This window comes from Bos taurus, chromosome 1 (genome assembly GCF_002263795.3).
Source record: "Bos taurus isolate L1 Dominette 01449 registration number 42190680 breed Hereford chromosome 1, ARS-UCD2.0, whole genome shotgun sequence".
Taxonomy (NCBI): Eukaryota; Metazoa; Chordata; class Mammalia; order Artiodactyla; family Bovidae; genus Bos; species Bos taurus.
Window position 1 is genome coordinate 26,128,794 of NC_037328.1, and position 12,455 is coordinate 26,141,248.

General features: G+C 37.6%; 1 protein-coding gene across 10 annotated transcripts in view; it reads right to left on the reverse strand.

The window, feature by feature from the left end:
- ROBO1 (roundabout guidance receptor 1) overlaps positions 1–12,455 on the reverse strand; it is a 1,295,994-nt gene that overhangs the window by 12,275 nt on the left and 1,271,264 nt on the right. For all 10 annotated transcript variants that reach the window (XM_059885533.1, XM_059885537.1, XM_059885531.1 and 7 more), the window contains 2 exons: positions 10,184–10,590; positions 6,674–6,826 (listed from right to left, as the gene is read on the reverse strand). In XM_059885533.1, coding sequence (XP_059741516.1) covers positions 6,674–6,826; positions 10,184–10,590 — 560 coding nt within the window. The remainder of the gene's footprint in view (positions 1–6,673; positions 6,827–10,183; positions 10,591–12,455) is intronic.

The window sequence follows — 12,455 nt, forward strand, 5'->3', positions numbered from 1 at the left end:
CTCTTAAGTAGATAAAGAGTTTTTAAAAGTAATTTTATTTTGACTTTATCTGTCATATAACTAAGGCATTAGAATTCATTGTATTGGTCTCTGAAAGCATAAATTTTGAGATATCATCTTACATCCAGCTGTTTTACTTAGGACTGCATCATTAAAACTGGTCAGACTGTTACTTGCATACTGTTGTTCTTAATTCTCTCAGCTCACCATGTTCTCTAATAATAAATAAAATAAATAATAATAAATAAAATAAATAATAATAATAATAAATAAAGTAAGTCTAGGAAAATCAAAAGCTTTTTGTCTTAAAACATAAACTGTCACTGTCATTGGTGATGATTTTCCTCCTTTAACAACATTTTTTTAAAAACAACATTTTTAAAATAGTTGTTGTTCAGTCTCTCAGTTGTTTCCAACTTTGCAACCTCATAGACTGCAGCACACCAGGCCTCCCTGTCCTTCACTACCTCCCAGAGTTTGCTCAAACTCATGTCCATTGAGTCAGTGATGCTATCTAACCATGTCATCCTTTGTCGTACCCGTCTCCTCCTGCCTTCAATCTTTCCCAGCATCAGGGTCTTTTCCAATAAGTCAGCTCTTTGCATCAGGTGGCCAAAGTACTGGAACTTCCCCTTCATCATCAGTCCTTCCAATGAATATTCAGGGTTGATTTCCTTTAGGATTGACTGGTTTGATCTCTTTGCAGTCCAAGGGACTCTCAGGAGTCTTTACCAACACCACAGTTCAAAAATATCAGTTCTTTGGCACTCAGCCTTCTTTATCATCAGTTCTCACATCCATACATGACTATGGAAAAACCATAGCTTTGACTATAAGGACTTTTGTTGGCAAAGTAATGTCTCTGCTTTTTAATACCCTGTCTAGGTTGATCATAGCTTTCCTTCCAAAGAGCAAGTGTTTTTTAATTTTATGGTGCAGTCACAGTCTGCAGTGACTTTGGAGCCCAAGAAAAGAAAGTTTGTCACTGTTTCCATTGTCCCCGCATCTATTTGCTATGAAGCAATGAAACCAGATGCCATGATCTGGTTTGATAATGCCATGATAAGTAGTCATGTCATTGACTACTTATTTATTAAAAATAACTCAAAAGAGAGAAAAGACAGATTCTACTGAGTGACTTAAAGTGAAGAGACCCAAGGCTGAGCTATTCTAAGTTCAGACTGAGCCTGTGACTGGGAATATGAGGAGAAGAAAAGTCTAATTCATAATATACCTGGAAGCAGAGGGAGTGAGTGACTGCAGACTCATTTCTGCACTATGTCTTTGCTACAAACTCACACTGGATTGCAAACACAGCTTATCAGGAAGCTGATGACTGCCACTATCATCAAATCAAAAGAACTAAAAAGCCTCTTGATGAAAGTGAAAGTGGAGAGTGAAAAAGTTGGCTTAAAGCTCAACATTCAGAAAAAGAAGATCATGAAATCTGGTCCCACCACTTCATGGGAAATATATGGGGAAACAGTGGAAACAGTGTCAGACTTTATTTTTCTGGGCTCCAAAATCACTACAGATGGTGACTGCAGCCATGAAATTAAAAGACGCTTACTCCTTGGAAGGAAAGTTATGACCAACCTAGATAGCATATTCAAAAGCAGAGACGTTACTTTGCCAACAAAGGTCCATCTAGTCAAGGCTATGGTTTTTCCTGTGGTCATGTATGGATGTGAGAGTTGGACTGTGAAGAAGGCTGAGCACCGAAGAATTGATGCTTTTGAACTGTGGTGTTGGAGAACACTCTTGACAGTCCCTTGGACTGCAAGGAGATCCAACCAGTCCATTCTGAAGGAGATCAGCCCTGGGATTTCTTTGGAAGGAATGATGCTAAAGCTGAAACTCCAGTACTTTGGCCACCTCATGCGAAGAGTTGACTCATTGGAAAAGACCCTGATGCTGGGAGGGATTGGGGGCAGGAGGAGAAGGGGACAACAGAGGATGAGATGGCTGGATGGCATCACTGACTCGATGGACGTGAGTCTGAGTGAACTCTGGGAACTGGTGATGGACAGGGAGGCCTGGCTTGCTGCGATTCATGGGGTCACAAAGAGTCGGACATGACTGAGTGACTGATCTGATCTGATCTGATCATCAAATCATAAAATATCTGGGCTGATTGGATATCAAAGCTGATGATTACCAGTATCATAAGATCATACAAAGCCTTGGGAATCTATGACTTGAGACAAAATCCCCAGATGCTCTATATAGATGCTATCTATAATACAGGTAGAAAAAGAAGAGAATCTGATGGTAATTTTAAGAGTTCAAACTTACTGTATATAATTGCCACTGTATATAATTAACAGAGGGGAATGATGGTAGGTGTAATTTCTAATAAAAAATTTCTATATAAATTAGAAATATAAATTTCTAATATAAAATATAAATTTCTATATAAATATAAATTTCTAATATAAAAATTTCTGTATAAATATAAAATTTCTAATATAAAACAATATAAATATAAACAGATTACCAAATTTTTTTTTAGGTATCACAAAATAAACACTGAGTCAAATCAGGGATTATCATAGTATAAACAATTCTATATTTCATAAAATAACAAATAGTACTTTCAGGTAATTCATACCGCTAATAGCTCAAACTGGGTTTAAAAAATGGGACCATGGAACTCATATATATGTATAGTCTCTTTCTTTATACAATTGTATAAACACCATTCTTTATACAAGACTCTCTAAATACCAATATAATGCATGTAAAGTAATACAAAAAAAGCATAAACATGGAGACAATTCTGCCAGCATTCACTCACTACAGAGATCCATTTACAGACTCTATTTATTAACTGTTAAAAGTCCCAAGACCTTGTAATTAATGATACATCGAGTCAAAACAACATCATTCCAAAGAGGGTGAATTTATAACTTATGAAAAGTAGAGCTGTAGAAATGATGTAGATTTGTTTTTTAAGTCAAGTATGTAAACAAATCAGGAAGGGTTGCAAAGGGGGTGGAAAAATCTATTAGAAGGTCCTAAAATGCACTTATACTTGGCTTTAACTCAACGAAAGTCTGACTGATCAATATTCATATATTTGAATCCTGCCCTTTATCTGGGTGAAAGCAGCAAACATGAAATAAATAAAGAGTTAGATCCTGCCTGTCAGTATTCTACAGCAGGCAGTCCGTCACTTTGCAATGAGTACTCCCTGGGTGTCTATGAGACCCAACATTTACCTACAGCACAAGGTATGGCTACAGGCCCAGGAACTAGTAGGCTGTTATGGGCTCAACTGTGTCCCCTCCAAAATTCATATGTTGAAGTCCTAACCCCCAGCACCTCAGAATGTGACTTGTAACTGGAAGACAGGATCTTTAAAGAAGCAGTTAAGTTACAGTGAAGTCCTTAGAGTGGGCCCTAATCCCATCTGCCTGGTGTCCTTAAAAGAAGGCGGCACATAACATACACAGAGGGAAGACAAAGTGAAGACATGGGGAGAAGGAGGTCATCTATAAGCCAAGGAGAGAGGCTTCAGGAGCAACCAACCCTGCCAACCCCATGAACCTGAACTTTTAGCCTCCAGGGCCATTAGGAAATAAATTTCTGTTGTTCAAACCACCTATGGTTTTTCCAGTAGTCATGTATGGATGTGAGAGTTGGACCATAAAGAAAGCTGAGCACCGAAGAATGGATGCTTTTGAACTGTGGTGTTGGAGAAGACTCTTGAGAGTCCCTTGGACCGCAAGGAGATCAAATCAGTCCATCCTAAAGGAGACCAGTCCTGAATATTCAACAGAAGGACTGGTGCTGAAGGTGAAGCTCCAAATCTTTGGCCGCTTGATGTGAAGAACTGACTCATTGGAAAAGACCCTGATGGGATGCTGGGAAAGATTGAGGTCAGGAAAAGAAAGGGATGACAGAAGATGAGATGGTTGGATGGGATCACCGACTCAATGGACATGAGTTTGAGCAGTCTCCGGGAGTTGGTGATGGACAGGGAGGGCTGGCTTGCTGCAGTTGCAAAGAGTCAGATACAACTGAGTGACTGAACTGAACTGAAGCCATCTAGATAAGGTGGCTTACCAAGGATTATGACAAGGATCATCAAAAATTACTCTTTATCAGTTCAGACACAGATCTATCAGTTTAGATTCTTTTTTATTTTTTCCTTATAGAGGTCGCAAAAAATTCTGTAAAGGAAACTGATAATTTGAACAAAATGTATAAAGTAAAGATGCTACATGCTCAAGACTTATACAGCATATATTGAAAACAGTTCACATAAGAAATCTATTGACAATAATCAAACGCATCCATCATAATTGATTCAATCATCAAAATCCAAAAATGAAAAAAACCTCTCCATGTCTTATTGATATGTTTCTCATTTTCACAACTGGCAGCTCCTTAAGTTCATTCTCCTCCCTCCCCTCTTTCATCTTTAATAATTAAAAAAAATTGTATTTGCCATAGAGATTCTTCATGAAATGGATTATGAATTTTTTTCAAAACCAAGAAAATGATTTCTGATAAAATGACTTTTCTTTCCATACTATAACCACTACTACCAAGAGTACATGCATTTTTTATTTGACACATTATGAAGAAAAGATTTCAGTTATTCAAGATGCCTTATGGAAACGTACAAAATAGTACATAGTTTTATTTTTTTCTTTACCAAATCAGAAAACATCCAGAATCAAATTCAAGACTTGTTAGTAAAATAAGCATAACTCAATGACAGATGGCTATCAAAACGCTAAGAGGAAGTTAAAGCTAGTGTTTAACCATTTTGTCTATTTTTGTGACTTAGAGAAAATAATTACTGGCTTCTACATTGTGGTGTATATTATGACTATTCTGTATAATCACATGTAAAATGAACATTTAGAAATTTAAATAATATTTCATATTAATATGGCTTTTTGTATTTACAAATATTTTAACATATTTCTTTAGTATTTCTGAAATTAAAAATAACTTGGCTGCTTCATCATTCAATTTAATAGCTATTTTTCAGGGATTAGTTAGAATTTATATTTAATTATTAAACACTGAAATAAATGCTACAGAACATGGGGTGATGAACACAGATCACAATTTTCAAGCATATTATAATTTATAACCGCAATGCTATGCCCTCTAACTGACATGTTTACATTATTTAAAGCATTTTTAAAAGCATCACTCAATGCCAGAAGCCCCTCAAAATAAGTATAAATAAGAAGTAGAAAGAGTTACACAAAGCTTTAGGCCAGATTTTCTCCCTGATGTATTCAACCTAGATGCAGTCACATCAAGGTTTGATGTTTGACCAGTTTTTCTCTTAGGAGCAGTCTCTTCTAGATAATAAAAACTGATAGAACAGCTATAAAACTTGTAAAATGCCATTATAGGGGTCCCATAAATGTAAAACTGCCAATAGAGTTTGGGGATTTATACCTAGTTTTCATCCCTTCACAGAGGCAAACATGCTCAAAGCCATTATAATCACCCTTCAGAATCAGATAATATTCTGACAGCTCAGTTTCCCTGACAAAGGAGTCCCAGGCAGGATCCAGGAGGCCCAGGTGTGCTGTGTCATGCCAGTATTTAATGCAGTCTAATATCAGATAGATGCTAGTGAGAGAAAATACTCTGAATAAAGAACAGATAATAGCATGGACAGCCACTCATTGCAAAATTACTTGTGCTCATCACGCTGTGAGCTTTGTATTAAATTTTTTCTGTCAAGTGGCAGGAATCATGGGGAGAAGTGCCTCAGAAAACCCTCCTTGTAACCTTGGATAAGGATCTATAATATTAGGCTTTCATATGATAATGGCAAATGATGCCCTTTTTGAAAAACTGCTGACTGGTAATGAAAGTTCTAATCAGATTGTGGTTGGAGGGGACCAGGAGGTGGGAACGGTCCCTGTGACAACCTTCTTCCCCCCACCCCTTTAGTAAATTTAGCAAACTTGACAAGATGGGTGAGCCTGAGAGCATTTATCTTACATGAATTTCCAACAAAGCCCTTGAGGTTGTTTTATAAAACGAGAAGGTGGCGGTTTAATAAATGCCGGGCCACCTGAGGCACTTTCATTAAAGGCTTTCTCTAGACAACATCACAATGCTTGCGATATTCGCCTGTGCTCCCTCTAGAATACAAACCTCACCTCTTCAGGGACAGTGCAGCCTGTATGTGAAGGCATGAAGGAAGATGATTCCATTTGCCTTTTGGTGCACAAACTGTGAGTAACACCACTATAGTTAGACTTTGTATTCAAATGAGTTTATTGTCTTCTATTCAAATGAGTTTATTGTCTTCTATTTGAATGCAAAATTCTCCAAGAAAAAAAAAAGTGAGGACATTGTGGAAGAGTTATCAGTGATGAAGATTAATCCCATGCCATTACTTCAACTACAGCAATATCTACTCGTTTAAACTATATACTAACCTTTTAAGAATATTAAAAGTATTATCCTTTATTTTAACTTCCTAACTAACCCACTTACTAGAAAACTGCAGGGACTTGAGATGCCTGACAAGATATGGAAGTTGATCATTCCTCTAAGGAATATGAGGCTTACTGTTAATGAATTTTTAATGTAATTTCTAATGTCAGTGAACGCATTTTCAAGTCAGAGAAAGCCAGGGTAAAGAGGCGAGATTCATAGATGTTTTCATCCATTTCAGTGGACTTACCATCTGTGTAGGCTTCTCTGCGCAGATGTCCTGGCTGGTGTTTTTGTTTCTTGGCTGGTCTGGCCTTCTGTACTACAGCAGCACTCACGTTGCTGTCTGTAGAAACAGGACTTGTGGGTCTAGGGCACTGGGATGCATGAAAATGGCGGCGGCCTGAGAAAAAAAATCAGAGCCAAACTCAACAATAAAGTTTAACAGTAATAATCAAAATAAAACATTAAAACTAGAAATATCCCTATTAAAAAAAAAACCTTAAATAAATGATTTTAGTAAACAATGCTGAGTTGCTTCAGTCGTGTCTGACTCTGTGCAACCCTATGGACTGTAGCCCGCCAAGCTCCTCTGTCCATGGAATTTTCCAAGCAAGAATATTGGAGTGGGTTGCCATGCCCTCTTTCAAGGGATCTTCCTCAGTGGCTCAGCAGGTAAAGAATGTGTCTGCAGTGAAGGAGACACAGGAGATGTGGGTTCAATTCCTGGGTCAGGAAGATTCTTGCCTGAAAAATCCCATGGACAGAGGAGCCTGGCAGGCTATGGTCCGTGGGTTGCAAAGAGTCAGACACGACTGAGAGACTAAACTTATCCTAGTAAACAGCAGGATTTTTGTTATGCTGCTTGAGCTATCCACCGGAAAAAATAACCTAAAAGTATTTCATAGTCTTCTTTTTTATAAACCTTGGTACTTTTATTCTGCTAAAGTTCTTAATACCTAGGCATTAAAGAAAAACATTGTAAATATTTTTGCAGCTACCATCACTAAATTGTTATTGTTAAACAAAACTGTTAATTAAATTTTAACATAATATATCCAATGTCTGTTTCTTTCTCAAAAGGAATAGCCAGAGCCCTTAAAAAGTCCATGTTCTAAGAATAAACAGTACAAAACATGTCCCTTATTTTAATTGAATATGTTTGTGCTCTTTTCTGAAGACAGACTCCTAAATTTGAGTACATTCTCAGGCATTTTTTCTTATGGTGGCCTAAAATTTAGCTAGCTCACATACCTAGACTAGCCAAAACTACTCATACCCCTGTCCTCTTAAAAGATATTTATTTGCTTCTTCTGGATATTTAAAGTGACCCCCTCAGAGACTTTTATGTTTTTTGGTGCTGGTGTAAGTAGTTTTTCATTATTTTGATCTTGGAGGGACAATATTCACAGGTGATAAATGAATCTGATACTCAGACATGGTACACTGCTGTGCTCTCAAACTCTCTGGCTTTCTTACAGAGACATAGTACAGCAGCACAAAATATTTAATCCATAATGGCAATGGAGATCTATTGGCCCTATCCTTGATCTTTGTTATTTTGGTTTCTTGAAATTCCAGAGATTCAAATGCAGAACTTTCTGTTGTATGACAAGAAACTTCAGAGAGACCAAGACAACATGTGTTCTGGCTATAAACAGTAGCAGTCACAGAAAGTAAAATCAACACATTTACAGGTGATAACTGAAGCATTGAATAATAGATATTAATGTGGCCTAGTGAGAAACAATGTGATTGGATTATTCATTCATATTAACTTCAAGCTATACGATAAGCAGCACCCTTTCAGGAAAAGAACATTTTAATAGGCAGACTCCAATGCATGTTTCATTCATTATAATCATGAGCTAAATGAAAGTCAGAAGAGCTACTAAATTACAATACAATGAAATATTAAACCAAAATCTCTTTAGCTATGATGGAGACTACTACAATTAAAGTTACATAACCATGAAAAAAGAGAATTAGGGCTGAGACTGAACCCATTTCTCATTCTATTGTGTAAGGCTATCTACTGCTCATAGACCTGAGGCATGAGGTCGTTTACAGATGAATTTTCAAAATTATTTCTATGTCTCATTGATTCAATGAACTGAAAAACACCCATAAAACAATATGAAAGCAGTAGTTTGAGATGCTTAATTTCATGTACTTATTTTTTTATAGAAGATTAAAAAATAAGGAGAAACAAAAGCTATATATAAAGTCAGATGTTATTTATTAGGAACCATAGATTGGTTTGCATATTATTTTATTATACGCAGCAGCTCCTAGGGGAAAAAAAGGAAAACCGGTTTAATATCTTCAAGTGTAGGCCTGGCTAAAATAAGTATGCATTCTACAATAATAGTTTGAGAGATATTGGACATATTTTTTTCCTATAACATATTCTTGATTAATAATATATAGAAAAAAAGCTTTATGAAGTGAGTTAAATTTTCTTTGACTATATTCTACAATGATAAGAAATAATGACCAATTCAACATCTAAAGAGACCATGGAAAATTCTTTTGGAACATGGAAAATAATTGCAACAATGTGATAGTTACTAAGCTAAGAAAAAAATAAAATAAGATAACAACTATTGATCTGCTGTGATAATCTTTACTTTCTCAGAAATGTCTCTCTTTCTTATTGATCACATTATTTTTATTCTATTTGTATATTTTTAGTTACCAGAAATATCACATATATTGAACATGTATAGGAATATATATATTCCATTTTACAGAAATTAAAATCATGTGAAAAATATATACTTAAAATTTTTTTCTTATATTATTTACTTTCTAAACAAAGATGGGAGTAGGAAATAAGTATAAGAGAATTAAAACATAAGAATGGATATATAGTAATTAAAAACAGGCTACTAGCAATAAAAGGGGAAATAGAAAAAATATTTAAGCATTTAGATTAACTTGCTCTCCAAATTATTAGATTAACAATGTTTAGTTTAAGCATAGAACATACTTATGCTTGCAAAAGTATATATATTATAAATATCTTTATATTTTCTCAATTAAATTAGTATTCTAATTGAGAGGCATGAAAAGAATGGGGGTTAAGGAGAAATAGCCCACTTTCTAACAGTTGAGTGTCCCCCCAGACATTTATCTATTTCTCCTAGATAATTTCTAATTACATGGGATGAGTGAACTACCTCAATTAATTTTATTTTGGTGACCTTTTACATCTTAAAAAATATATATATAACACAATCTCAATTGATCACAGGCATTCCAAAAGAAGTTGCACTTATATTTGCTAAGACTATCTTAAGAGTGAAGACTTTTCATATGATTTATTAAATAAAATAGAAGATTTAAAAAGTCTTGTCAAGAAAAGGAGTAGGCATGATACTTCCTAATCTTGGACCTTGGTGTCCTTGCTGTGCTGTGCTTAGTGGTTCAGTCCTGTTGGACTCTGTGCGACCCCACTGATTGTAGCCCACCAGGCTCCTCTGTCCCTGGGGATTCGCCAGGCAAGAACACTGGAGTGGGTTGCCATGCCCTCCTTCAGGGGATCTTCCCAACCCAGGGATCGAACCCAGGTCTCCCTCATTGCAGGTGGATTCTTTATTGTCTGAGTCATCTGGGAAACTCGGCAGTCAAAACCAGGGTGGTGACAGTTGTATTTCATATAGGACATAAGATTATGGAGATAATCAGCAACTGACAAATACACATAGAATTCTCTTTTTTTTTCCTCTTCCAGCTTGGTGAGAAGTGTACAACTTACCAGCAGCATCCTGCATTTGGCGCCGGGCCACTTTCAGACCAGCATACTCCGCTGCTGCTGCGACCGCCTGGGCAAAATCGGCATCAGTGAAAAAAGAGCCATCAGAAGAACTAACGCTGGAGCGTCCGCTGGAAATGTTGTCCTCCTCTGAGGCAGAGCCCCAACCATTGATCATGGACCCGGTGACAGAGCTCTCCAGGTCCCCGACACTGGAGGCAGGGGTCTGCTCCAGCCCACGTAACAAAAGCCTCCTGGTCTGCATCTTGGCTACTTCCATGTCGGCTTCGTCTTCTTCCTCTTCTGGCGCATCCGTATCCATATCTGAGACAAGGGGTCCTGAAATGTAGCCGTAGGTGTGGGGTGGGGAAATCGGCCTTGGAGGTGGAGGTGGGCTCACCGGCTGCCGTCTGTAGGAAAATGAATAAACAGGTATGGCTTAGCTCATTACTTAGGACACAAAAGTGTAAACTAACCCAGAAATCCACACAGTGGTAGTTTAGTCGCCAAGTCTTGTCCCACTCTTGCCATCCTATGGCTGTAGCCCACCAGGCTCCTCTTTCCATAGGATTTTCCAGGCAAGAATACTGGAGTGAGTTGCCATTAAATTCACTAGCTTCCATGGAGCTCATTTGTTCAGGAAAAGCAATGGGAAATCAGGGTATGCTTAAAGTACTATTTTTGAGTTGTAAGAAATTTATCTCAATACCAGAGGTACTTTTAAGAAAGCTGGGCTACCTTTTGATTCAAGCTTAATAGAAATACTCATCTATGCATAAGTCTCCTTATGTTTTATCTTTTGAGTTGTTGTTGTTCAGTCTCCAAGTTACATCCAACTCTTCATCACCCCATGGACTGCAGCACACCAGGCCTCCCTGTTCAGTTATGCTTAGTTAAAAAGGGGTGAAAAAAAGTGGTAAGCCATACCTATTTTGAAATTGACACCTATGTATTTGTCCTAAAGTATATGGAATCCTGGGGCTTCCCAGGTGGGACATTTGGTAAAGAACCCGCTGGCTCAATGCAGGAGACACAACACACACCAGCTCCATCCCTGGGTGGGGAAGATCCCCTGAAGGAGGAAATGGCAACCCACTCTAGTATTCTTGCCTAGAAAATCCCATGGATAGAGGAACCTGGTAAGTTACAGTCCATGAGGTTGCAAAGAGTCAAACATGACTGAGCATGCACGCATGCTCTATATGGAATATTACTGACAGCTTATAATGACCAAAGACAGTAGACATTAGTTCTGATACAGGCTGCTCCATAACGTATAAACATGTTCTCTTCCCTTTCCTTCATGGTCACTCCTACCACTGCAAGTGAATGGACATACTCATTTTGACTATAGAGAGTAGAATTTTATAGGATTAAAATATTATGCATTGAGCATATGATACAATTTCCTTTAGATTTTATTCTATTAAAGAAACAGCCAAGAGTAATTTTTCTCCAAATTGCTCACTTATAGATATTATTAGCTATTTTCAAGTATATAACTTTTACCATTATTCCTCCTATCTGTTTAACAAAATGTTTACAGGTATTTTTCTTGGTGCTCTGGATTTAAGTTCACAGAGTTAACAGTCACTGGTTTCCACCATCTCTCCACAGATCTAGAGAACCTCAGTTAAAAGCAGTCTTTCCTCTCCCCTCCTGCACCAAGACAGTGAACAGAAGATGACTAAGAAGGCAGAGAGCACTTAGACAGTGGAAAGCAAGGTTTGTGGGAGGAAGTTATTCCCAAGTGGGAAGAATGCCAAGTGATTAACTCCTAATTGGGAAAGTGCCTGAAAAACAGGGAATGCATATAGTGATTCCTACCTGGAGGACTACCTAGTGATGTGCTCAACAGTGTCAGTCAGTACTCTTGTTGCTGTTCAGTTGCTAAGTCATGTCTGACTCTTTGCGACCCTATGGACTATGGCAAGGTTACAAAGAGCTGTCTAAATGAGGTTGCATGCTGAGTTGCTTCAGTCATGTACAACTGTTTGCAACGCTATAGACTATAACCCTCCAGGCTCCTCTGTCTGTGGGATTCTCCCGGCAAGCATACTGGAATGGGTTGCTATGCCCTCCTCTAAGCAAGGTTAAAAAGGTAATAGAAGGGAAATCTCTTTTCGAAAGGTCATGACAACACTTCATCAAACTCTGAACTCCTGAGAATAAAGAGGATAGAGTCACATGTACCCCAGTGTTCACTGCAGCACTGTTTACAATTACCAGGATGTGGAAGCAACCTAAGTGTCCACTGACAGATGAATGGATAAAG